This window comes from Phyllostomus hastatus, unplaced genomic scaffold (genome assembly GCF_019186645.2).
Source record: "Phyllostomus hastatus isolate PE091 unplaced genomic scaffold, TTU_PhHast_1.1 phas_contig_40, whole genome shotgun sequence".
Classification (NCBI taxonomy): domain Eukaryota; kingdom Metazoa; phylum Chordata; class Mammalia; order Chiroptera; family Phyllostomidae; genus Phyllostomus; species Phyllostomus hastatus.
This window is the reverse complement of record NW_025333872.1, coordinates 85717249-85744779: the sequence shown is the minus strand read 5'-3', so window position 1 is coordinate 85744779 and position 27531 is coordinate 85717249. Positions and strand designations below refer to the sequence as shown.

The 27531-nt window shown below is 37.1% G+C and overlaps 1 protein-coding gene across 1 annotated transcript in view; it reads right to left on the bottom strand.

Annotated features, from left to right (window-relative positions):
• ADGB (androglobin) overlaps positions 1-27531 on the bottom strand; it is a 120180-nt gene that overhangs the window by 73986 nt on the left and 18663 nt on the right. Inside the window, exons 4-12 of the mRNA XM_045843589.1 lie at positions 23978-24049; positions 21805-22014; positions 15764-15903; positions 13291-13377; positions 8602-8777; positions 8485-8547; positions 3979-3987; positions 3466-3600; positions 1358-1452 (exon numbers count right to left, since the gene is read on the bottom strand). Of these exons, the coding sequence (XP_045699545.1) occupies positions 1358-1452; positions 3466-3600; positions 3979-3987; positions 8485-8547; positions 8602-8777; positions 13291-13377; positions 15764-15903; positions 21805-22014; positions 23978-24049 (987 nt within the window). The remainder of the gene's footprint in view (positions 1-1357; positions 1453-3465; positions 3601-3978; positions 3988-8484; positions 8548-8601; positions 8778-13290; positions 13378-15763; positions 15904-21804; positions 22015-23977; positions 24050-27531) is intronic.

Sequence of the window (27531 nt, the reverse complement as noted above, 5' to 3'; positions counted from 1 at the left end):
TGTTATGAATAGTCTAGAGATGATTTAAAATATACAGGAGGATGTGCATAGATTATATGCAAATGCCACACTATTTTTATTTAAGGGGCTTAAGCATCCTCGGAATTTGGTATCTGTGGGGAGTCCTGGAGCCGACGCCCTGCGGATACTCTGAGTCGATATAGACCATTGCACCATCCAGTCTTACACTGCAATGTAGTGACTTCAGAGTCTGTGGAGGTCTGGAAACACAGTGCTAAATGTCTGGAAGTCTCCCAAAGGGTTAGGATTCAATAGGTCCCAAATACAGCAAGGTGTTTGTCGAAGTAACTTGAAGAGTAATCTGGTGGTGATTACTCTATATAAGAGGAGAGAAATAATTTTTTTAAAGATTTTATTTATTTACTTTTAGAGAAGGAAGGGAGGAAGAAAAAGAGAGAGAGAAACATCAATGTGCGGTTGCTGGGGATCATGGCCTGCAACCCAGACATGTGCCCTGACTGGGAATCAAACCTGCAACACTTTGGTTCGCAGCCCACGCTCAACCCACTGAGCTATGCCAGCCAGGGCGAGAAATAATTTTTATGTCCAAGAACAAAACATAGAATTTAAAAATATGAGAAACCCATACATCCCCTGCAACTACTAAATATTATGTTGCCAAATGTTTAACAGTGCGGAGAAATGTTAACGATACAGTGCAAAGCCAGATTCCAAACAGAACATAAAATTGAATTGTGCTGAACAAAAAAGTGTACGTATGTACACACAGACTATATGCATAGATGAAAAAAGTCAAAGGATATGTACTAAAATGTCAATATTGCTTAGGTTAGGTGTCGATACTGTAAATTTTTTAATTTCATTCTCTTCGTACATATTTTCTAAAGTTCCTATAAGCTGTCAAATTTATAAGGAAAAAGCAGTTAATATTTTTGTGTGTATTATTTTAAGATATGTTGCAGTAATAGCTGTGGCTTACCAGTTCTGGATGTGAATTAATTTCAACCATATGTTAAGAAAATATGTACAATCTGTTTACAAAAAGGTGATTTATGATTATTTAGAAATGATTGATATGATTTTTACTAAAATATATAATTTGCATCTTTTTATTTTGCTTATACTGGAAAGAACTAATAAAATGGGTGTCTGTATTTTTAAAAGACAGAGCCATCATAGTCATCAAAGATAATTTTGATATTCTGAGTCCTCATGTCCAAGTGCCTCATTTGAAAGATAAGGAGACTAAAATTCAGTGGTAGAATTTTAATTAAATTCTAGTATACCTTTTGTCACAAGAAGTAATCACACACACACACACATACACACATACACACCGTAAGTGACACTGTGTTTCCTGGCCTGGAGAACTTACCATTTCCTCTAATGAAAAGATCTTTCTTTCAAACAAGTAGAGAGGTGTAAAGGTAGCGTATACAACCATGTGAGGGGGCTGTATTGCTGAAGAGCCTGCAAAAACAAACATTGTGCCATGAAAATTTTAGTCCAAATGAGTCTGTCAGTCAAATTAGTCAAATTCAGTCATATTTAGTCAAAATGGGTAAGTCATTCCTTAATGAATAGTAAGACAGAATTAAAGGTTAAAGAATTAGAATTAAATTCTTTATCTTTGCTGGTAAAAAAAAGGTACATATTCTAAATGTATTTAATAAATGTTAAATCTCAAATGTACATTCATGTTATAAAATATCTCATTAATTTTACCTTGATAACACTACCATTTATTTGCTTACAAATCATTTAATTTTATTATAAAAATATTATCACATACATTTAGTGATAACATCACATAGTCATCAGTCAATGTAACTTAGAATGGTCTACAAATAATTATGTTCAAAGGAATGAGTTTAACATTGTGACAATTCTTAGCTTTCATCAATAAAAGTCTTAGTTTGAACTTAAAGTAATCAGGAGTTCTTATGTCATTTCAAGAATAATGAAAACATATAAATGAATCATCCCACAAAGAAGGAAAACATAAATGACTTTGTTTGGAATGTTTGATGCTTGTAGGATTGGCTTATGAGGATCATTTATTTATTTACATGTTCCTTAACATCTCTGATATTTCTATATTTAATTGGGTGTCCTTTTGTTCTTTAGAGATTCTGGCTAAAATATTAGAATATATTTCCTTCATTATCTTTATTTTTAATTAAAAAGTTTTTATTCCTTTATAATTTAAACATTTATATGTAACTGTATTAGATACTTATTGAAGAATGGTATCTTCAGAGCTATAAAATATGAATTAGATATGAACCACAATCTCTGTAGAATGGATTAATTGTAAAATATAACAAAGTTATGAAAACATATTTTTACATTAAAAAATTAGACTGTGTGTCTTTAATGGAGCAGAGAGCTGAACCCAGGCAGTGTTACTCCTCAGCCCTAGTTCTAGAGCATATTCTGTGTCTTGAGATTGACCTTACCTATCAGTTTGGTAGAGAAAAGGCATTGTTACCTTTATTTTCACAAAGAGAGAAACACTGAGAAAGGTTTAGTCATTTTCACAATGATGATTATAAATTATCAGTGACTTTGGGAATGTTATGTCATCTGCTATCAAAAAAGATTGCTTAAGGTATCAATACAAGAAAATATAATTTTTAATACAGAAGTAAAAATATGACTAGTGACCCTTTTCTCTAACAAACCACCAGACATGTTTCTGTAAAAATAAAAAGCTATAATTATTAAAATAGCCTTATAAAAACATATTAATACATTAAAGAAGACAAAAATGGGAAAAAAGGTAAAAGATAGATAAAAAGATAAAAGATACATAAAAAGATAAAAGATAGATATAAAAATAGATAAAACATAGTGCTGGAGGCAAATGGAAGTGTTTCCAGCTGTTTAATCAACGGTGAACTGAGAATTATAACCCACATTCTAAAAGCACCAAGGCGGATAACCCAAAGTGAGGGGTATAAAGTCTTTACAAAATGATATATATAATATGTATTATATAGACTTAAAATACTATATATGTTATACTCATAATTTATGTCTACAGAGGACATATACTAATATATGTGCTGATATATAATTATGTGCTTAATATTTATATATGCTCATAAATATACTTCTATTTATATAACTTGTATAATTGTATATTTATATATGCATATTATATAAAATACATAACATTTTATTTATGTAGAATAATACACTAATATATAATGTAGATGTGCTAATATATGTCTTCCTTCATACAAACTCTTCTCCTGTGGCTGTTGTGCTATGGGAACTCGGACAGCCTTGGCTTTTGCCGAGTGTGGAGGACCTTGCCCCGACATCCAGACCCACGCGAGGGCCTAACTATGACAGGCTGCCTTCAGCAGCCGTATTTAGACATGTCTAAGTAGGAGATTTATTTCAATGGGGATCTGCTGCAAAGAGTTCCAGCATTTTACGAAAGAGCTAAAACAGTTATTACTCCGGAGTGCTTACAGTCTGACAGAGACTGCTGAGAGTATTGTACGTCCGACGAGGGTCTGGAACCGTGAATTGACCATTTGAATTTTTCCTTTTCTTTGTCTCCATTTTTACTCCTCTTCTTCCCAACGTCTTTTGCATCTGCTTTATCTAACATATTAAGAAATGCAATAAATATTTTAACTATAAAAGCTCAAACTATATTTCTTATTCAGTCATTGTATTGAAAAAAAAAGCCAAAATCATGGTATTACTTAAATGTAGAACAATAGCCATTAATTCCCCCAAACACTCCTCGACTCTAATCAGAAACATTAAAATAAAGCAAGACAAAATTTAAAAATGAATGCATAATGTGAAAGACCTGCCGCATTACTTGTTTTTGACTTCCCAAAATTTTATGTTCAGTGAGATGATCATTTGACTAAGATTTATGTATATAAAATTATAGTGTCAGGCTAATTTTATCATTTCAAAAACAAAAATCAAAGAACCACAAAGCGTAAAGTTGAGTCCTAAAGTGGAGACCTTTCGGACCTTTCACACCGGGGGCCTCCATCTCATGGAAACACAGCTCGCTGTTTCCAGGGCGCCTCCCGGTGGAACCTGGACGCCAAGGCAACATCTCGTGGCCCGCGTGCCTGGTTTATTCACAGCCACACACAGACCCGTGTGCACCCTTGGAATTCCCATTCATATCTCCATTTCTAACAGACATTTTCTCTTTCACCTTAAAAAAGAATCTGTGGTACCTCTACACAATGGAATATCACTCAGCCATAAAAAAGGAAATCTTACCTTTTGTGACAGCATGGATGGACCTAGAGCATCTTGTGCTAAGTGAAATCAGTCAGAAAAATACAAATACCCTATGATTTCACTTATATGTGGAATATAAAGAACAAAATAAACAAACACAATAGAAACAGACTCTGATGGTTGTCAGAGGGCAGGGAGGTTGAGGAGCTGGGCGAGAAAGGTGAAGGAAGGGATGAAGAAGCACACATTGGTGGTGACAAACGGGTCATGGGGATGTGGATTCCGCGTGCGGAAGGTGGTCGGTAGCACTGTGAAAATCATGGGTGGGGCCGGCTGGGTGCTTCAAGCAGGGGGACCACTCTGTAAGGTGTATAATCTTCTAACCACTGTGCTGTGCACCTGAAACTAATACAGAATAATATCGAATATAAACTGTGATTGAAAAAAAATTTTAATTAAAGGGATAAAAGTAGTATAAAGATTGGAATTTTTAAAAAGCCTGAGATTTTGTATTCCTTAAGGAAGACAATTCAGTTCTGAAACAAAAATTCAAATTTCGGCCTTTTTATTCTTTTGTCATCTGCTGAACTTGTACTCAGGTTGTTTTTGTCAGTTTGCATAAATAAAAACATGAATAACTTGTAATGTTCCTTAGCCTATAATGTAAACCTGTCTCATATCTTAGCTTTTATAGCAGATTTAGCACCTATGTGAGATACAAAAATAAAGTTGACTGTTAACTTTAAGTGTAGGAGGAGACATATAACTGAGAAACTAAAGTATAAATACAGGTTATCAAATTTATTTTGTGGGTTTTCTATAAATATTTGACTTCAATACCATTAATTTTAGGTAGAAATATATTTCATGTAGAATTTAAAAATAAGACTTTAAAAGCCTCCAAACTCCTACTCAGAATTCAGAATTTATAAGTAATATAATTCATAATAAAAACCACAAATAGAAAAAACACACTCTTCCAATAGAACCTGGATAGCCTGCAATAGCGCTCGCCAGAATGTGTTTTTGCCAACGCCCTGCATTCCTGTACCGCCCCTCCTCCGTCATTTCATCCCGCCCATCTGGCAAACGCCCTTGTAAGTTAGCTGGCGCTGAGTCCTGCTGGAGATTGCTTTTCCCCACCTCGTCCTGCAAAACTCCTGCAAACCTCCGCTACATCAAATTTAAATCACCATGATAGCCTCATCTTCCACCTCCACCTCACTCTCAGCTCATCAACAGGCTGCTTATAAAGAGAGAAAACAGAAGAAGCCTTTAGTCTGAAACACTCAGCTTCTCCCTGTGAAACCCATTCACCCACCAACATTTGCATCTGTCCTCTCCCATGGCATGTGCCCACCTGGAAGAAGGGAGGAGCCCTTGCTCGCCCAGGTTGGCCCAAGCTCTCCACCTGGGTGGGCTCTCTGGATCCACTTCCTGCCCTCTCAGGAAACATACGCAATTGTCGTAATCTCACCTGGATCTTTTCAATCATCACCTCAAAACACTTAGTTCTCCCAGTAGTTTAAAACAGAAGTATCCTGTGGGGGCCCACCTATTCCCTGGCAGCTTCCAGTTTGTAGCTCTCCTGTCCACAAACTTTGAGATCTTATTGTTTAGTGATGATTTGTTTGTACATTATTTTACTGGCCACTAACTTCCCAGCATTCCCCAGTATGTCTTCCACTCCTCTCACTCCCCGGGGCCCAATGACCTTCACGTCGTCACAACATTTAATAGAGAACTCTGAGTTCCCCTGCTGTTGCTCTGATTCCTGAAACTCCCTTCGTTTGACTTCAGTAGCAACACGCTCTGCTGGTTTTCTTCCTGCTTCTCTGGCCATCCCTTAGCCTCCATTGCCAGCTCATAATTTTGTGCCTGGCTTCAGAGGTTTCGTATCTTTAAGGCTCAGTGTCAGGCAGCCTAGTCTTCCCACTCTATGCTGTCTCCTTGGGATCACTCACCATTTAATTTAGCATTCATTTGTCAATGATTCCAAAATATACATCACTAGCCTGGAACACCTGTCATTTTCTCAAAAGGCACCTCATATTCAATATGTTCAAAATTATTTAATGATCTTTCCTTTTAAAGCTGTCTTTTTTCAGTGTTGCCCATCTCAGTTGGAGGTACCACTTTTTTTTTACATTTTAAATATCTCTCAAGTCATTCACCTTATCTGTGACTCCACAGTCACTACCCTACTACCCTACTTCCAGCAATCATTGTCCTTAACATGAGCTGGTGCAAGAGTCTCCAAACTGTTTTTTCTATGTAACTCATGTCACTGACCCCCAAGGTCCCCATCCCCACACCAAGGTCCTGTCTTTCCAAAGAACCAGAATATTCTTTTGAAAATGTGATTTAGGTCATGCATGACTCTAGTCTAAGTTCTTCATTAGCTGTCGATTTTTCTTATGATGAAGATTAATAATCTCAACATGACTTAGAAGATTTTATATGATCATTCTCCCACCTACTTCTCTAGGTTTTCTTAAACCATCCTTTCTTCCTCGCACCCTTTCCTCCAGCTAAACATCTTCTTCCAGGTCTTCCATCCTTCCTAATGCCTCTTATCCTTTATGTATCACTCTACCTACTGCCTCATAGCCTTTATGCATCTGCTATTCCTTCCACTTAAAATGCTATTCCCTCCACAGCCCCTCATTTTCTTCTACATGTTCCTGTCATCTTTGCAACCACAGCTCAAAATTTCTTCAGGAATTCTTTCCTGATGCTCCATACAAGGCCCCTCGTATGAACTCCCATAGTTTCCTTTATTTATACTTCAGGCTTACTTTTTTGAGTGTTTATGATCTTCCTGGAAAAATCTTCTCTTTCTTTGACTAAAGTCAACAAAAAGTCAACTCAAAACTTTTCGGTGGAGCTAAAAACTATTGCATTTAACTACAAGATAACCAAGATAAGCATGAAAACAAGAGGTCATCTTTATGATCCCCTTTAAAAAATTTTTTAATTATTATTTCATGTACAGGTTTCTGCCTTTTATTCCCATCCCAGCCCACCCCCACAGCCCTCCCCACTTCCCTCCAGTTTCCACCCCCCTTTGCTTTTGTCCACGTGTCCTTTATACTTGTTCCTGCAAACCCTTCCTCTTTTCCCCTGAAATTCCCTCCCCTCTCCTCTGGTCACTTTTTGTAATAGATGATTATGATTGTTAAAATTAATGCCAGTCTCAATCACTAGACAATGAGATGTAGGAGGTAATTTTCACATCCAATTTTGTACAACAAGTTATCACTAATTTCTGGAACATTTGCTGGAATTATACTCAGCAAATGATATATTGGAAGAACGGGTGGCTGTCTGGCTGTCTGGCTGGATAAATGTTAATTTGTGACACATGAGAAAGGGCTTCTAGGTTCAAATTAACTGGGGATCCTCCTGGATAAAACAAATTTTATCAGACATTTTTTTTGCTTTCTTTCATACTACTGCATATTAGGTCATTTCAAAAAGGGACTGTGATAGACAAATATTGCTCACACATTTGATCTTGGTATATTTTTGAGGAAGATTTATGGTAAAATTTCTATGCACTGTACTGTGGATAGGATCTTGTTAAGGGATAATTGGGCAAAATGTCATTATTTTCTAAAACATAAATATTTAAAAGATCATAATAGATACTATCAAAGTATTCAAAAGGATGAATATTTTATAGAATATTTAATTCTACTTTATTATACAAGCATTAGTTTATTTGCATAACTATATAAAATATTTTTTAAAATATGAAATAAAAAATTATTCAATACATTTCCCACCTTAAGAAGAGAAGTAATCCTATACTTATAAAACTAGAATATTTTCTTCTAAAATTTGAACTTTTACTTTACAATAAATCACCATCTATTCTCTATCCCTTTCACATTTCCTGAAAAAATAAGTGAGACCACTTTTGTTCTTGGCTGTTTTGGTTGATTTCACCCTACATAGAGCATATAAGAAAGACTTGTTTGGTGAAAATTGAAAACTTAATGTCTCATCCATATTAACACTATATTAATTTAGTATCACCAAAATGGATAGTTGCCTTTGATTTTTAAAGAGAGTAAAATATGAAACAATAATTAACATGTGGTAAATACCATAAGAAGTTCTGAAATCCTAGCAAGGAAGGATCTTAATTATTTCCACAATACAACACATGACAATAATAATAAAGCACCATTAAATTCAACACTGATAGTAAGCATTCACTTGCACATACAATACCCATCATGAGCAAAGTTGTGATATGAAATGGCTTACCCTTTGAAAATTTGTCAAATGATTTCAGTGTTGTAATTGAACCTTCACGTTTGTATTCTCTGCCTTCCTTCACTTCTTTGCCTTCCTTCACTTCTTTGCCTTCTTTCAGTTCTTTGCCATCTTTCACTTCTTTGCCATCTTTCACTTCTTTGCCATCTTTCACTTCTTTCCCTGGTTCTTTTAATTTGACATCTACCTCTGTTACTTTGTTCTCAGAGCTGGACTCATCCGATAGCTTAAATTCTGGCAATATGTCTTTCAAGAGCTCCCATAGTTCATCCTTACATCCTGGGCTTTGATGAAACACATCAACATTATTTTTCAAATTCAGCTTTAAACTACACATCAAGACATTACTGAGAGAAAAATATCAACTTACTATTTCACAAGACTAATTTCAATAGTTATGTCAAATACTAGTTAAAAACACCATTGGGTACTCCTCTATTTGACAAGCTTTGATGGAAAGCCTGTGGTGTACTGGGCTTTGCCAAGGGAAGGGCACCAAACAAGAGGTTCCGGCTCACAGGGGAGACATAGGAGGACCCTGAATTTATCAATGTGTTCCCATGAACACATTGAATCTACAGGTATATATAGAACCATCGCCTCTGGAAACAAAACGAACAAACAAACAAACAAAAAAACAACCAAAACCTAGCTGAGTGACCCCACACATCTGGTAAGTAAGAAGAAACTTACATTGCTGCTGGTAGGAAAGACTGAGACATAATCTGGCCATAAGCCCCACGTGATGACCTGCAACCGAAGGGTGCTCAGCGCCCTGAGCTTCTCCTTCAGGAGGAAGTGGTTCGAACCCCACATCTGGCACCCCAACTTTTAAGACCTTCCCCCGAGAAATAAGCTCCCAAATGTCTTGCTTTGAAAGCCCATGGGGACTGCATCCAGAAAGACCCATGAAGCCACAGGAAACTCAGAAATGGTTCCTAAAGAGCTAGTCCAGTCTCACCCACTTCAAGCCCAGTGCAGAAGCAGCAGACCTTGTGAGTCTTTTTTGCTTATCTTAAAGCATTGGCCTGAGGGGCAGGCTTCTCATTAAAGACACATCTGAAGACCCTGAGGGCAGACGCTCTCTGCATGTGCCCCCTTTGCCACGCACCATCCATTTACGATACATACTCTCGACAACATGAGTTTGGAGAGAACATCCTGCTCAATGCTGAAAAGCTGAAAGATTTTCCTTCAAGATAAGGAACAGGACAAGGATGCTCACTGTCACCACTTTTATTAAACAAGCATTAGTTATTGAATGAGAGTCCGAGCTACAGCCATTGGTCAAGAAGGAGAACTAAAAGGCATCTAAACTGGATGGAAGCAGAATAAGTCTCACCACATGCGGATGTCATGGCACTGGTGTTATATACGGAAAACCCTAATGGCACCAAAGAACTGTGAAAACTAATAAAATTATTTAATAAAAGGGCAAAATACAAAATCAATATACAAAAATCTGTTGTTTCTATACACTGATAACAAACTCTAAGAAAGAGAAATTTAAAAAAAATAAGCCCATTTACAATCACATCAAAAAGAATAAAATACATAGGAATAAATTTAACCAAGGACGTGAAATGCTTATACTTTGAAAACTATAGAACATTGGTAAAAGAAATTGAAGAAGACAAAAATAAATGGAGAGAGATTCTGTGCTCATGAATTGAGATATTATTATTAAAATGTCCAAACTACTCGAAGCCATCTACAGATTTAATGCAATCTCTATAAAAATTCCAACGGCATCTTTAAACCGAAATGGGAAAAAAATCTATAGAATCATAAAGATGCTGAATAGTAGAAGCAACCTTGAGATAAAAGAACAACCTGGAGGTGTTGTGTATCCTGATTCTAAACTATATTACAAAGCTACAATAATCAAAGCAGCATGGTATTGACATAAAAAAAAGACACACAGATCAAGGGAACAAAATGGAGAACCCAGAAATAAACTCACACATGTATAATCAATTAATTCATGACAAAAAAAGCCAAGAATATACAATGTGGGAAAGATAGTCTCTTCAGCCAATGGTGTCAGAAAAATTGAACAAAAACACACAAAAGAATGAAACTAGGCCACTATCTTATACCATACACAGAAATCAACTCAAATTGTATTAAGGACTTGGATATAAGACCTGAAACCATAAAACTCCTAGAGAAAACATAGACGGTAAGCTCTTTGAATTTGTCTTGGCAGTGAGGTTTTAGATTTGACACCAAAAGCAAAAGTCACAAAAGCAAAAATACACAAGGGAAACTACATGAACTAAAATGCTTCTGCACAGTGAGGGGAGCTATTAAAAAATGAAAAGGGAACTGGAGAAAATATTTGCTAATCATATGTCTAATATGGAATTAATATTCAAACTATATAAACAACACATGCAACTCGACAGCAGAAGAACCCCAGACAATTCTACTAACAATGGAAAAGGATCTGAATAGACATTTTTCCAAAGAAGACATACAGGTGGCTAAAGGGACATGAAAACGTGCTTGGCATCACCGTTCTCCAGGAAGCCGTCCCTGACCCCTGCCTGCACCATTGGCAGGTGGTTATTGCACCCATATTTCAGCTTAAACATTTCTTGACAATCGTTGATGTGCTGTTTCATGACATTCTTTTCATTTAAAGTGACATATATACACACATGAATTAATTTATATGAATGTGGCAGAATGTGAGAAAAATTCTACAAGTCAAAATAGAAATCAAAGAGAATGCATAATGTTTGACTTTTTGGTTGTATTTTGAAGTAAATCGCCCAATTTGAATGTCTAGGTCATTCTTCACTTATTCTTTAGACTTCCTTTTTGTTTCCTAAGGTTGATTTTTAACCATAATACATATTTTTAGATCATAAATAACTACTGAAAGTCACTAGAGAGAGGAAGAAACTTTCACTAATAATGTCTCTACCATGCACTAGCAACTCTTTCTGACGCTCTAACCTATTCACTGAATCTTCAGGACACCATACAGGGTGGGTCGATGCATCTCCATTTTACATAAGAAGAAACTGGGTCCAGAGAAGTTCATTACTTACAAAACTCACATAACTCAAAATTGGAAGTGTGAGAACGTAAACCTAGCTGTATAGTTCTGACTCCAAGGCTCAAGCTTTCCCCTCTTATGTCATTTTCATAGACACTTCCTAAGCAACCATAAACTGATGCAAATTAAACATTTAAAATCCTACAAATTTTGATTATTAAAGCGATTTCCTTAAAATTATGAAAGTATATCAACAGTAGTTTTATGTATGATTCTAAGCAAGAGACAATTTGTCATTTTTATGCAACTAATTTTATAGTTGCAAATCATTCTGATCTATTTCTGAGAGATTGCTGATGATGTCATGTCTCTGGTATGTTTATTGGCAACTGTGCAGAGAAAAGAAAGGCAACATTGTAAGCACTCCATAAAAAGTGAATACAAAAATTTAGAAAAGTCCATACTTTTTAATTTCATCATCTCTCTACTTTTCTCCACTAACATTGTCCATATTATATCAGTAACTATTTTCTTCTCTTAGGTATCGGAAAAGGACTTCCTATTAGAATATACAAAAGGGTGCACCTGATCCTTTCCTAAGATAAAAACACAAGAGCACCTCTCTTTCAGGAAAAGGGTCTTTCAGGAAGGGTGTCTACTTTTATATTTTTCTCCTGAAAATATTTTTATTTGAACCAAGTACCAGCTAGTTCATCTTGCTGAACAGATGGATTAGATGTAGAATCCAAGTTACTGGGGCCTGTCTTCAGTCTCCTCTAGCCTGGACCGTGGGGAGCGGTAGCTTTCCAACACCAGCCAAAGGTCAGTGATAATTCAAACTGGTAACTGTACTGAAGCTTTGACCTTCTCATAAAAGTTAACATCTGCATTGGTACGTTCAGATTTACTTATATATTATTTTCTCTGCACTTTAACCTAATTCCTTTCCACTGTTAGTAATAACACGGTCAGATTGCATGTGGATAACCTTTATGTGTAAAATAAAAGTATTTGCAAAAATTTAAGTAAGCATTACATTAAATGGCCTCTCTTGCATTATGGTAAGTGAAGTAAGCCAAGCGGTAAGAGACAAATACCATATGATGTCACCTATAAGTGGAACTTAATCAACAAAACAAACAAGTAAGTGAAATATAACCAGAGACCTTGAAATTAAGAATAAACTGACAGTAAAATTGGGGGGGAGAAGGGGAAGGGTTGTCAAGGAACATGTATAAAGGACACATGGACAAAGTCAAAGGGGGGTAGTAGGATCAAGGGTGGGGAGGGGGGATGGCCGTGGTGGGGTGCAGTGGTGGGGGGAAAATGGAGACAACTGTACTTGAACAAAAATTAAAGAAGAAAGAAAGAAAATGGTCTCTATTTGGACATGGATAAGCAATCTCTATACAGCTAGACTCATAGAGAAAGACGGTGGGCTTTGCACCCAGAAAGACTTAGACTCAAATTATCTCCTCCAGGTACACGGTGGACAGGTTTGGGGAGTTCGACCACTCTGAGCTTCAGTTTCCTCACGTGTAATGCATGACAGATACCTAGCCGAATCCAGATATTTCAGGATTAAATTCACAATATATAAAAGAACACCAGATAGATTTATCCCGATATTCTCAAGGAATTTTATAGAAAAATGTCATTCTCCCAAATAGTTTTATAAAATGTAAAATTCTTTGAAATTTTCTTAGAAACTAAAAATGTTTTGGTTAAAGCAATTGCACACAGGAAGAAAAAAAATACACATAAGTAGCGTAACAGTCAGTGAAACCTACTGGAAAGAAATGACTTCTGGCAGCCATCCGGTGAGAGCGTGAATGACTGTGAACTCTCCCAGCTCTCTCCTCTCGGCCACATGGATGCTAAGAACGCAAATGTGCAACAGTATAGTTAGTGCAACTTGAAGACACAAGGAGATATATAAGAAGTGGGGATCTCTAATAAATAGTGGCATAATAATCAATGTAGGGGTGTACTGGTTATCCATGACAGTGTAAGAAAATATTATTCCAACAGTCAAATGACTTATTAAAGCAGACCTAATGGTAAAATGTCATGCCTACTTACAAAACATGTCTATTAGCTTTATTTTAAAAATATATAAATTAATATCAATGCCATGTATGTAAAACATATTCATACATGCTATATATTTTAAATATGCATAGTAATCTATATTTTATATATTGACTAGATTATCATGTTGTTCTTTTAAAAATAAAGTGTCCTTTATGTTTCTGATCTCAGTAATTATTCTAGGACACCTAAGAAGCTGTGTATTTTCCGTTTCATGCATGGCAGGTCAAGGTGGGCAGCAGACATTCTTAATTATTAGATAATTTCAGAGAAACCGGAAACGTCTGTTCTATCCTGTACAAAAGAGCGGATTCGCCACCATAGCATAAAGTCAAATGACATCGTGATTGACCAAACATCACTCTTCTCATTTTAGTTTTTAGAGCTTTTTCTGAAGTGATTAGTCTATTGGCATTAACAGGCATGTCCCGTCCTGCCCAGGAGTCTCAGCTTCAGCTGACCACAGGCCAATGGAGGCCACTGAAGGACTGATGTGTCTACATATCTCAAAGATAGCCAATATCTATTGGGATAATTTACAGTCTTGCCTAAAGTCCTCTTTGGATCACCATATTTAAGAAGTGACTATGCAAACCTCAGAGAAATCATGCTTTTTCCTCTGTATATCTCACAGTCAAATTGAAATACTACTAAATATTAATTTTTTAATGTAGAAAGCTAAAAAGCATGATAATAAGTAAAATCTGAGAAAAATATATAGATAAATATATTGTACCACGTGTTGCAGGCTTCCCCTAGAAAACCTAACAAACATCTTATGTTAAGTCTGACCCTTTATATCCAAGCTGCATTTATTTTTTTAAATGTAACAATAATTCTATTACTGAAGTTATATAAAATTCTGCTGAACTATGGATTAAGAAAAACAAAATGCAACTCCAATTGTTCTGGTCATGCTTTTAATGCCTTACTGGCCTTGCAGCTCTGATTCTCAGAACTTCCAGTGAGGTTTGACAATTAGGAACAGTATGTTCTTTCAAAAGAACCAAACACAGTTGTCACCAGTGTGGATACCGAGTAGTGCTCAGCCACCTAAAAAGATCTGGGATGAGGTTTGTTTTGTTTTTTTAATTCATTGAAATTACATATAGGCTGCCAGTCGGTGAAACAAATTTCTAATAGAAAACTGGAGGTTAGTAAGTGAAAAGGGAGATGAAGAGGATGGCAGGAAGAGTGGTTGTTTGGTTGTGCAGCCTTGGGACAGAAAAAGGCAGATGAGCTCAAGAAAATCCACAACAAGCAGCCCCGGCTTCTGCCTGCCATTGCTGTGTTTATGGAAGGACAGGGGGCTGAGCTTTGAGCAAATGGCAGATGCGATCTGTTAAAGCATGTGCTTGTGTTCTGTCGCACACTGAGATGCCACGACACACTGGGGGCGGGGGGAGGGTGTCAAATTCAAGCTGGTGCATTGTATGTGAGCATTCTCCCGCCAAGCAGAGACACAAAGTTCCCATGCACTGGCAACCCAAGCATCTACGCTTCCGTGCATGGCTAGGGCCAGGATGGAATGACCACAGGCCTCTGCGTGTGGAATCGAAGAGAATAAACATAGCAGAAGTTTCTCATCTGTGTTGGTGCACAAGTCATGCAGGCATCTAAGACGCAAGTGCATCTCATAAGAACATCAAAGAAATATGAATAGTTTTCATCATGAATGTATTAAAAGGGACCAATGGTACCAAAAGCATGAGGAGCACATTGGCATCCTTCAGAACAGTTCAGGGTTTTCAAGATTAGCAAATTATTGTTGTGTATAGTGAACCTAAACCCTTAACTGGATTCCTATATCATTCAGTATTTAGGTGAGCCAATACTTTCCCCCATAAAATAACTTCTTTCTCTCATTAAGATGAAATATTATTTTGGGGGATTGAATTTCCACTCATAGGGGGCATTGAATATGGAATAGTTTTTTGAGTACTTTTACTAGGGGGACTTTTATTTGATTGCTGGATAACTCAATACTTCAAATTAAAATAGAAAATTGGCATATTCATTTTATATAAGGAAATTATATAAATTTCACTGTTTGGAAAGAAAGGTTTTTAAATTGATTTTAAAATAAAACTATGGAATATTGAAGTGGTATAGTTGCTTTTGCTGTGGTTTGCCTTTTTACACAAGTGAGTGATGAGTCCACATTCTACGTACTCAACATTCGCCAGCTTAATGATAGCTTTACTCAAAAGCATTGGCCAGAGTTCAAGTTCGTAAGTTGTAGCTGGAAGCAATAGCTTGTTATCTTCATCAAAAGGCATAAAGTCATCAATAGTTATCTTTCTCCAGCAACCCTAAAAGTGAGAAGAACAGAATACACTTTCAATGATTTATATTATTTTCACTCGTACGTTATTATACAGGAGGACAAAAGTAGGTTTCCATTGTGAGTGTGCAAAACAACAGAGTTTATCTTGTATTATTGCTTATTAATTATTACACTATTTTCCAAACAAACAACTATAAATCTACTTTTGCCCCACTCTGTATACTGTTGACATTATTTACTGATTTACAATTTTGTGTTTTATAATTTTATATTAATTTCTTACATTTAAAAACTGACATTTTTGTCTTCAATACTACTCTTGCTGATAGCTCTAGCTTATTATTTTACTTAATATAATGATGGCACATCCAAATAAGGACAGAGGTAAGCATCTGTCTTTTTATCTATGAGGTCATGTAAGCACATTTTTAGGTGCTCCCTCTTACATAAGGCGATAATTTAAACTATGTCAAATAGCAGAATCAAAACATTATATAACCATGTAGGAGTTTGGACATAATTAAATAATTTAATACAGTCATAATAAAATTCTCCAAATATAACTTTAGTAATTATTATATATTCTAAAAAGCTCAATGACCTTATGCTTCCAATGATTATATTATTCCACTCATAATTAAATTTCTAATTTTTAAATATAATATTAATTAATACATTATTTAATAACATCATTATGTATTAACCTATATGCATATTACTTCATAGTTAAAATCTTGAAACATGATAACATTAGGTATTGTGAACTCAAAGTTTCTTTAACTTTGGTTTTACAAACGAAGTTTATTATGAATTCATTCCTTTGCCCAATGAATATTTTTAGCAGTGATACGATCACTGTAAATCCAAAGACTGACATAACACACAGCTTATATCATTGAATTCTTATAGTTTAGTGAGGAAAGAGAAGACATATGTGCAAACAATATAACCTACATATTTTCCAGCTGCTCTAGGACCAGAAGAGAAAGTGTAGCTAACTGTTAATGTGTTTATAAGAAGGTGGCATTTGAACTGAAGAGTCAAGGAACAGTATATTTTCCCCAGTCAAATGGGAGCAGTAGAGTAAAAAATGTTTTCTTCGTATGGCACTGGCTAACTCTAAACTGACTCTGCCTAATTTAATATATGCGTATGCCTTTTTAAAAGGAAACCTGTGAAATTCTCAAGACACTCACAGGAGGACAGGAAAAGAGAAACAAAGACAAAGAATAGCAGATGTAATAGAGTAAATAATAAAATAGCAGACTTAAATGCTAATTTTATCAAATGTAAATCATGTGCCAATCAAAATAAAAGAGCAACTAATATATTTTTTTACTTTAAGAATTTGCATACACAGAAAAAGACAAGTACATATGATTTAACTCACATGTGGAATCTAATAAGCAAAATAAACTAACAAACAACAGAAAAATAATTTGCATATATTTTGACAAAAAAAGTTACACATGTAGAAATCCTAGAAAAAAATAGTTATGTAAAAGGGCAAAATATATATATACAAAGATGCAATATTGCAGCATTTTATGTATTAGTAAAGCACTAGTCTATAACTTAACTATCTATCAATATTAAATAGCAAAGTATGTGTAGCCATTCCTACATTCAAACAATGAAGTATAAAATAGATAAACAAGCATAAAAATGCCCATGGTCAGGAAAAATATGCTATATAGAACAATAACTACTACATGATCTTACTGTTGCTACAAATTATATATATATATATATATGTATATATATGGTTTGCATATGGTTATAAGAACAATGTTTAGGACAATATACAGAAATCATTTCCTGTGATTATCTATGGTTATAAGAACAATGTTTAGGACAATATACAGAAATCATTTCCTGTGATTATCTATGTAGGTAGACTCGGGGAACTTTAATCTTTCTACTTTGAACATTTTAAGAGTATTTCAGTTTGTTTTACCAAAAGCATGTAGAATGTTAACAAAATAAGAAGAAGACATTTACATTTTGGAAAATAGTCACTGAGTGCTTTAAAAACTCATTGTGGTATATATCTTTTATATAGATGAAAGAACAACAAAAACGTCACCAGGTGGGAAAGAGTTCGTTTCAAATGCTGACTGTGGGCCCTGCCCAGAGACGGACTCAGAGAGTCGGGGATGAGGTGTGGGAGGCACCTAAGCTTTTCTGCTCCCACAGGTTAAGAAACTCTGAATTCAGGCTGGGTAGCTCAGCAGGTTGGAGCATTGTCCTGATGCACCAAGATTGTGGGTTTGATCCCTGGTCAGGGCACATACAAGACTCAACCAATGAATGTATAAATTAGTGGGATAACAAATCTCTCTCTCTCTCTCTCTCCACCTCCTTCCCCTATCTCTCTAAAATCAATTACAAAAAAAGAAACTCTGAATTCCACAATAATATTGTCCTTAAAAAGTACAAGGTTTAATCAGAAACAAAATGTAATACATTTTTTATATCAATAGATTGATGGCAATTGGGGAAGTTACCAATGTGCGTATTTTCTGTGTTTATTAAGAGACAATTGAAAGCACTGGGGCAGTCAGAGAAAGGCTGCCAAGAGCCATGCATATTTCAAGTGGAAAGCAATGACTTGTTTGTTTCATTCCAGGAGCCAAAGGAATGCTGACATTGGAAAGTACCTGAGAAGACCATCTGCACCCAGCAGCAGTATTATCACGGCAGATGAAAGAAGAGAGAACGGCTCTGTTTTATGACACTGTCCTATATGCTGCTCCGTGCATTCTGGTCTGGCTGATGTCAAAGAACCTTGGTGCTATTTACATAGAATCTTAGCCCAATATGAGGGGTGTGCTTTTATGGGAAAAACTGGTGTGAAAATCTGAACTTTAAATGTCACGTAGAGAAGCTCTGACAGGTAGGGCTGCCTCTAAGAAGTGATTAAGGTCATTGCTTCACGGGGAGAAGAGGGCAGGGGGACAGGCAAAGAAGAAAATCCATGTCCAATCAGAAGAAAAGGTTAAAAAGTATCAATACATTGAAGAAAAACCCCAGTGAGGAGGAGACTCCGGGGGAACAAGATGTGGCAGGGAAGGGAGATCAGTGTAGGGCCAAAGACGTGCCTGCAGTGTAATTACACCGAAGGGCTGAGGCGGCAGAGGGGAACAAAGCATGTCCTTATGAACATGTTCCTCAAATATTTGCAGTGAGAAGCAAAGGTCAGCCATTAAATACTGACCTGAAACTGGAAGAGAAAGAAATAAAAAATTAAATTGTATATGTCTGAAAAGAGGCAAAATGAGGAACAATAACAATAGAGTGTTTCTTGTCAGAAAGCATTTACTCTGATTCTTCCCTACACCTGACATGTACATGGGTGTTGGCTCTGCCTGCTACCTGGATGCGATTCCAGAGGACCGAGCACTAAAGGGAGACAGGAACTAAGCCAGTCTGGGCGCCGGAACCCTAGCAAGTCCACTTTGCTGAAACAATCACATAGAGCACTGCCAGCGATCACTGCATAGCCCCTCCATCTTCACACCCTCACTGGAGAACCCCTGTTGGGTGAGCGAGCACTGGTTAGCTAACCACATGCTTTTCCCTGGCTCTACCAGGGGCCAGGAAGAGACATGATCTGATACTTCAGCTTCTATAGTGGGAGGTGGAGGTGGAAAGAGAGAAGGAAGGAAAGCATAAATGGAAGAAGGAAGGAAATTAATAGAGTTGAGAACCTGCTATTTGTCAGGGGCTTTGCTGGGACCGTTCATATAACTACCACATTTTATCTTTACCTGTTTTTGTCCATGACGTGTTTTCTAGTATCATGAGAAATGTGGACCCTTTGCCTCTGTGTGCGTGGGACCTGGAAGACCTCTTGTGTCCCCATAATAAGTCTAGAAATGCTGAGGGCCAGCAAAGCTCTCTCTCAGTGTCAGCTGAGCAAGACTACGACCGTGCTCTTCAGTCATGAGTGCGAGCAACTGCCTACCAAAATAATTCACGTGGAGCAGATGCGTCTTCACCGCTCTGTAGCCTGGCAGCATCCCCACAAGCCATACCTTACATGAGAGCAAGGAGGAAACAGAAGCCATGGCACATGAGGTTCAGTCTTCCTGACTGCCACACGCTGGCCCCTCTGCTCTCGAGGACTCATTTATGTTACCTGGAGAGATACGTGGTGGGAGGAGACTTGACTTGGAGTGGTAAATACACAGTACAATGTGTGGATGATATAGGAGTGCGCACCTGAAACCTATGTAATTTTACTAACCAATGTCACCCCATTAAGTTCAATAAAAAAAAAAACTCAACAAAGAGATAGGTTGGATGATTAGATAAGTTTGAGATTTCCAACTGAGACTAAATACCTTTTCAAAAAAGCTTTCTGAATCTAAGTATATTTGGGCTTGTGGAGACACATTATAATTAAAGAGAAAGAAATCATATTTTCTTTGCCAAGTGGAATGTGATGTTAATAAATGTTGACCCCTGTCTGGAAGGAAATTTGAAAAGAAGGAAAGATATCAGAAAGCAGTGGGGGCGGGGGGAGAGAGAAAAAAGAGAGATTGAAACTAATAGGGTTGTTTAATGTTCTGCGGATGCTGTTCTGAAATTATTCATAACCTTGAACTCCATCTCAATTCAGGTCTAGGTGAATGTGCAGAACTGAGGGCCAAATACCCAGGCAACCGACCTGCTCGCTCTTCCCATTTTAACCTTTTCTATCATCCCTCAATGCTGTCTACCGGGAGCTCCACTCCCTCAGTGCCATATCCATTCCTCCGCACACATTTAAAACTCTGAAGATCAGTCTGCCTAATCTGCATCGTGACTGGTAAATAAAGAAGATAAGGGAATTTAGGACTTGGGACTTTCTCTTCTAATAACATTTTGACTTTCAAGGTCTATTGTCTTGCTGTGAATGTCAAAAATAAAACCCCTAGATCTTGTTGTGGATAACAAAGGCCAAGATTACTTTATCTCCACCTTCCCACTGTAATGATGCTATTAATTCCTAAGCACTGGCCTTTCAACATTTTGCATTCTAGGCAGACAGATGGCTTGGGCTCATTAAGGAGAAAATGTCATGTTCTTAGACATGTAGAATGGAACAGTTAACTTTGCATACTTTCCTCACCCTTCAAATGCTCCAGAACATTCTCAGTGACTAGGACTGGTTTCAGGGGTTCTCGGAAGGACCTCGTGTTTGGTTTAAAGTACCACTATCACTGTCTTGAAATTCCTAATAATTTTTGAACATGAGGGTCTGCAAATTGTGTAGCTGGTCTGGCCTGTGACTCTGGGTCTTTAGAAAGATCATTCCACCATTGAAAACCCAAAGGTGTCTAATATCATCAGGCATTGCTAGATGTGGGGTGAGTCCCTATTGCCATAGTCACTGAGGGGTTTTTAATTCTCTGTTTGTGTTTCTTACTATCCCATTTGCTTCCTTTTAGGCAGAGGTAAAACTTTCTGTATCGGTGTGCAGTTTGTTAATAGGAAAACAAATCTCAAGTTTAGGATACAAAATGGTTGGGATCAGGTCCATCCGCAGCAGCCAATGCCCGGAGAGGAGGAACGGCCCATGCTCAAGCACGCCCTCCTGCTCTTGACGCTGACATCACATCACAGAGGAAAGAGGAAGGGCAAGAGCCTTGGGCATCCACCTGTCTGCACGGCCCACCTGCCTGAGAGGCAGGAAGAGGCAGCAGAGGGCCACGGTCCAGGAAGCACCAGTTTAAAAAGCACAGGGAACTGGTATCACAGGAGAAACAACTGTGTTTCTTAATAATCCCAAATTACACATGCGGGGCCCTTCCTCCAGTAGCTACCTGACTGATATCCTGCATAAACCCATCATTTTGTGGTAGCCTAGGTTAGCCTGTAAGGAGAATATGTTTCAATATTAAAGACAAATGAATTTTAATGCACAGGAAGATGACCTTACCATCCAGTAAAGTTTTACAACATACTTTCCGTAGCTATTGAACAAAGGCATGTGACCCTTCACAGCCTTGCACAGAGAGTATATGTGTTCCCAGGGTTTCCAGAAGAGGAGAGGAGGTTCCCCTGTGTTCCCTTTAAAATAATTGTTCAAAGTATCCCCGTTGAATATCTTCCACACTGCATAGATTTCGCTGATAATCCATCTCATCAGCTAGAGACAAAAAACATTAGTGTTACTTAGTTATTTTCCAGTTGTTGGCACTGTAATTGAGGGGGGAATCAGCTGAGAACATACTTCCAATAGCAATATCAAATTCTTTTTTTAAAAGATTTTATTTATTTATTTTTAGAGAGGGAAGGGAGGGAGAAAGAGAGAGAGAGAGAGAAACATCAATGTGAGGTTGCTGGGGGCCGTGGCCTACAGCCCAGGCATGTGCCCTGACTGGGAATCGAACCTGCGATGCTTTGGTTCACAGCCAGCACTCAATCCACTGAGCTACGCCAGCCAGGTCTTCCCAAAATATCAAATTCTATAGATAATGTGTTCCACATTTTGATTTCTGACCTGCACAATAAAGTCATGGACCTTGCTTTTGCTTTCAGGAAATATTGTCATATTACAGGCTAAAAGATGTAACATTAAACACACTCTTAGCTCAGGTCTGTCCTTAGAGTAAACTGTCAATAACCTCTATTTGACATTGGCCTTCATTTGAACTCTGTGTGTGTGTGTGTGTGTGTGTGTGTGTGTGTGTGTGAGAGAGAGAGAGAGAGAGAGAGAGAGAGAGAGAGGGAGAGAAAGAGAGAGAGAGACTGAATGCTTCTGAAAACAATGAATCACTTTGCAATTAACTTCTAAATGAGGGAGTATCCTCTGTAAATGTTGAGAAGTTTGAGAAAAAAAGATAATCTCTTTTTTGTCAATAGGACCAATTAGACAAGGAATACGATGTGCAAAGAACTGAAATTGCGCACATGCCGAAATACATTCCAAATTCATGTTTAATGTGTTGATCTGTAGGTGCAGAAATGCTCCAAGTGAAACTCCCACGTGCAGTGTTAACACTGGCAGGAAGGCACAGCGGGGAGCAGAGCCTTAGAGCAGAGACAGGGACCATGATTTTAACCCCCCTTCCGGTCCTTCCGTTCTTGAGCACGTCACTTCAGCCTCACTAAATGGCGGGTTTTCATCTTTAAATATAGATTAAACTGTATTTCAGCATTTTTGTAATAGAAACAATGCATAAGAAATCTCTGGGTCACAGTGGGTGTTAAATAAAACTATTACTACCCTCAGTAGTAATGGATTCTCTGGAATACTCATCTGCGTTTTACTGCCTGGCACGTAAGGAGATTAAACACTTGAGGCTGACCTCGTAAGACTTATGTTTTCCTAATTTGCTTTATCTATGAGCTTTCTTAAATTTTGGTTCAGTTGAAAAAAGCCAATCAGATAAGCTCTTGTGTATCTGAAAATACCATAGGTTATTTATTTTATACTTTTCTTCCCCTGAAAAACAAAAAGGCTAAAGTCTATGTGTTCAGAGTTCATAAATATGAAGGTAACTTTGCGCTGATACTGGTTAAGATATCAAACATAAGAAAGACAGTGTTTGAATCAATAATGACTATGCTCCACTCCTCTAACTAATCGTAAAATAAAATAATCAGAAATCCCCTGTGTCTGAACTAACTACCATAGGGAAGCGGAACAGGTCTGCTGCTGGTGGAGAAAAGCCAGGGCGGGGAAGTGCACCCCCGCAGCAAGGGGGACTGCTGTGGGTACCCGGCTCACTTAGAGGAGGTGTTGCAATCACACCGAACACCACCATTTCCCTCACAGGAGCAAATCAAAGGGCGTAATACTCTACTCTTACAGAGCAACTTTAAGCCGTTTGCTGGGCACATGGATCTGGAGGAGAAATACCTAGATGGGGAGAGGCCAGTACCCTGGGCAAGAGAAGCGGCGTCCAAGCAATGCCGGTGCTAACATTTTCTCACAGTTTGCATGCTGAACGCAAAGGGGCTTCTCTTTCCCTCTGAATGTCCGGTGTATTCAGGGCTCAGTTATACCAAAACTCAAAGGTGAGCCAGGGAGAAGTGAAACTGGGAATTGGTAAGCCCGCCCGGAAGGAATTTCGCAATGAGGCTTTAGTTCATGCTTCTGTACATACCTCGCTGCAGAGTAAATGTTCATTTACCGAAAACAAGTCAAACAGGATTTCATTCTTCACAACTACTGGAACCTGAGATAAAAAATTTTTTAAAGATATGATTCCCATATGATCTTACTGCTCACTGGAACCTAATCGACACAGCAGACAAGCAAGCAAAAGAGAACCGGAGACACTGAAATTAAGAACAATCTGACAGCAAACAGGGGAGGTGGGAAGGGATAATGGGGGGTAGGGGGGAGGATTTGCAGGAACAACTGTAAAGGACACATGGACAAAACCAAGCGGGGAGGGGGGCTGGCTAGGGTGGGGGGAGTGGTGGGGAGAAATGCAGACAACTGTGATTGAACAACAATAACATAATTTTTAAAAAAGATGTTATTTCCTAGGAAAAATAAAGGAAATGTAGCTCATGTGCTGTACACAGGCCAAACCTTATTTTATTTCTCACAACCAGAGAAACTGGAAGAAATACAAAGTAAGAACATTATTCTTGTTACAGGTGTAACATTCATTTAATAATAAAATATCTATACAATATTTAACATACAAATAAAGTGCTATAAGATATAATATATGCAGATAAACTTAGCATGCATAAACTGAGTTTAAAATTGTGATTTGAAATTTAAATTAACCACTCAAAACTTAAGCTCGGTTAACATCTGGTAGATGAAAAAATATGTTCATCTTGGATAAAAAAATCAATTGTGACAGTTTTTGCAATTCTTGCCCAACTTTAAATCTTGGGTTTTTTAAAAAATTAACTTGATGGACATTATTTAATTAGTATTACCTATCAATTGTTGCTTTTATATATTTAGTCCAGTAAGGAATAAACACAATATGAAAAAATATGACTTGTAACTGTTTTTAAAAATTAATGATTCCACCCTAAGGGAAAAAAATACATGCTGCCATTTATGGTAGCACGGACGGACTCTGAGAATATTATGCTAAGTGAAAAAAGTCACTCACACTTGGGACTGAAACTCAGCCAGACAGCAGCATGACGGTTCCAGAGGGAAGGGGGTGGGGGCGTAAAGGCAGAAGGGGGCCAAATGTGCGGTGACGGAGGACGCCCCGACTGTGGGAGGTGGGCACACGGTGCCATGTACAGGGGACACGTCACGGAAATGAACACTCGGCACCTATATTATCTTATTAATCAATGTCGCCTCAGTACATCTCATTTAAACATGGAAAAGTTCATTAGAAGACATAACAAGCTTATAATTTTAAGATATTAAGTTAACATAAACTGGTTTTGATTATTTGAAAAGATTTTTATGAAAACTAATGCCATCTATTACTCTAGATCATTTGTACACCTAGCATCTTGAAAACTCAATGAAATATTTTTTGTCTGAGAAAAATTTACCTAAAATAATCTTAAAGTCCTGAATTAACTCTTACATTTATAATTTATAAACACAGTAAGTTCCTAATTAATTAATTAATTAACTCACTCTTGTTTGACAAATACAATGTAACACTTCTAAAATGCCTATACCTTTTAGCAAGTACCAATGTTTATTAAAGTTGATGAACTAAGTAATTTTAATTCATTATCATCAATCCATTCATTCATTAATTATAAATTAAATAAGTATTGGACACCTAAAGTTCGGAGGGTTAGACTTAATAGTCACATGCTGACTAACGAAAAGGAGGAGCTAACAGTTGGTAAGGGATGCAAATACTAGGGCAGAGGTCTCTATAACGGTATTTTAGCATCTCTACCCTCTGTGCCTGTACCTGGGGTACGGTAAACCCGTGGACATCTTACATCTGTTCAATATAATCAGCTCTCAAGGGCCTGGGCCACCAATATCTGGTTCTTAGAAATAAATAGATCTGCTTATTCAGTCTGTGAGCAGGGCACAAAGCATATGGTTTATAAACCATCTTGGCTAGAATGGCCCATGTTGACTCTGACATCTTAAATCCAGGCTTTTGATTTTTTGAATATTTTAGCTACCTTCTGACTTAAAACACGTTCTCTGACTTCATCTTTTGCTTAGAGAATTCTGGGGTATATTTCTAGGCTATACTATGCTTTTTAAATTGTGGGTTGCAATTATTTACTGATTCATGATATCATTTTAATGAGTCAGGGTATATATATATATATATAAAAATGTCAGGACTATATCTATCTACAGAATAGTTTAGAATAGTAAATCTTATATAGAAAGGTCATCACTATTTTTGCAAAATTTTTGTCTAAACTTTATTTATGTCTATATTTAATGAGTCTCAAAGTCAAATGCATTTATCATGGTGGACCTAACCATTAATACTTGAAAAACACTATCCTAAGACTTTCCTATATCGCTAGGCTTTCAGTCGGGCTGTCCTGGTTCATACACCAACATGATGGATCAAGAGAAGGAGTCAGGGCACAGGGGAGTCGGCGGGGGGTGGGGCGGGGGGCAGTGTCATGGTGACTGTTGGTGGAAGTACATCAGCAAAAATGATTAAGTGTACTGTCGGTAAAAGTGTATCTCTCAGAACTAAGCTATGGTGAAAAGAAAAATATATGGTTTATACATTTTCTATGTATTCAATTTACAACACTCCTATTCATGGAATTCATATCTTTTAAGCAGAGCTTGAAATTATTAATAATACATTTATATTAAGTGCATTATATTAACATCATAAATTTGTATGCTTTACGTCAATGCTACCTAACATTGTAAGTTAAAGGCATGCTTCAGTGTATTTGATTTCTTGTGTTTAAAGTGCCTTACAAGCAGACATTTCATAAATACTCTGATGAAGAGAGATGTATCTTTTTATTTTCTTAGTTTAGTATTTTTGAATTTAGGATTATCTAACTTTCTCAACTAGTAACAGTAATTGGAAAATGTGATGGATAAATTGTATTTTCTTGCATTGGTAGCAGTGCTTACAAAGGATAATACTTTCAGGAATAAAATCACTTTGTGTAGAAACAAAGATTCAGTGGATTCCATAATGTATGGAAGAATCAGGTCCATTATAACCATTCGACTAGCTAATAGTAACAGATTAAGGATACTGATTTTCTACACATTAAATGAAAATAAGAAATGATCCAAGAAGGAAGAAAAAAAAGACATTAGTGATAATTAAGCCCTTGGAAACACCATATATATTTAAGTGAACATAGCTATTAGGAAGATAGGCCAGTGGGTCTAAAGTTTTAATGTACGTAAGTGCTATTTAAAATGAAGGTTTCTCAGGTGATATCCCAGTCCGTATGATTCAGGTGGCTGGGCATGGGATCCAGAAATGAAGGTGGCCCTTGGAAAATGCTTCAACAGTCCCTAAAATAGAGAAACTCAAGTGCAAGCCTCTGGGCTGGAAAATTCATGCTAATAAACACTAGTAAACAGACCTTCATGCCATACAAGTTCCTGCTAAAACACAAAAAGGAGGAAGTCTGTCAGAAATTAAGGAATAGCTTCTCACAACATTTTAGTCTATAATTTGACATCATGGAGAGAAGAAAGAAAACTTGAGGCCCTAAACAAAAATTGAATATTCTGTTGGAAATCAGTACAAGA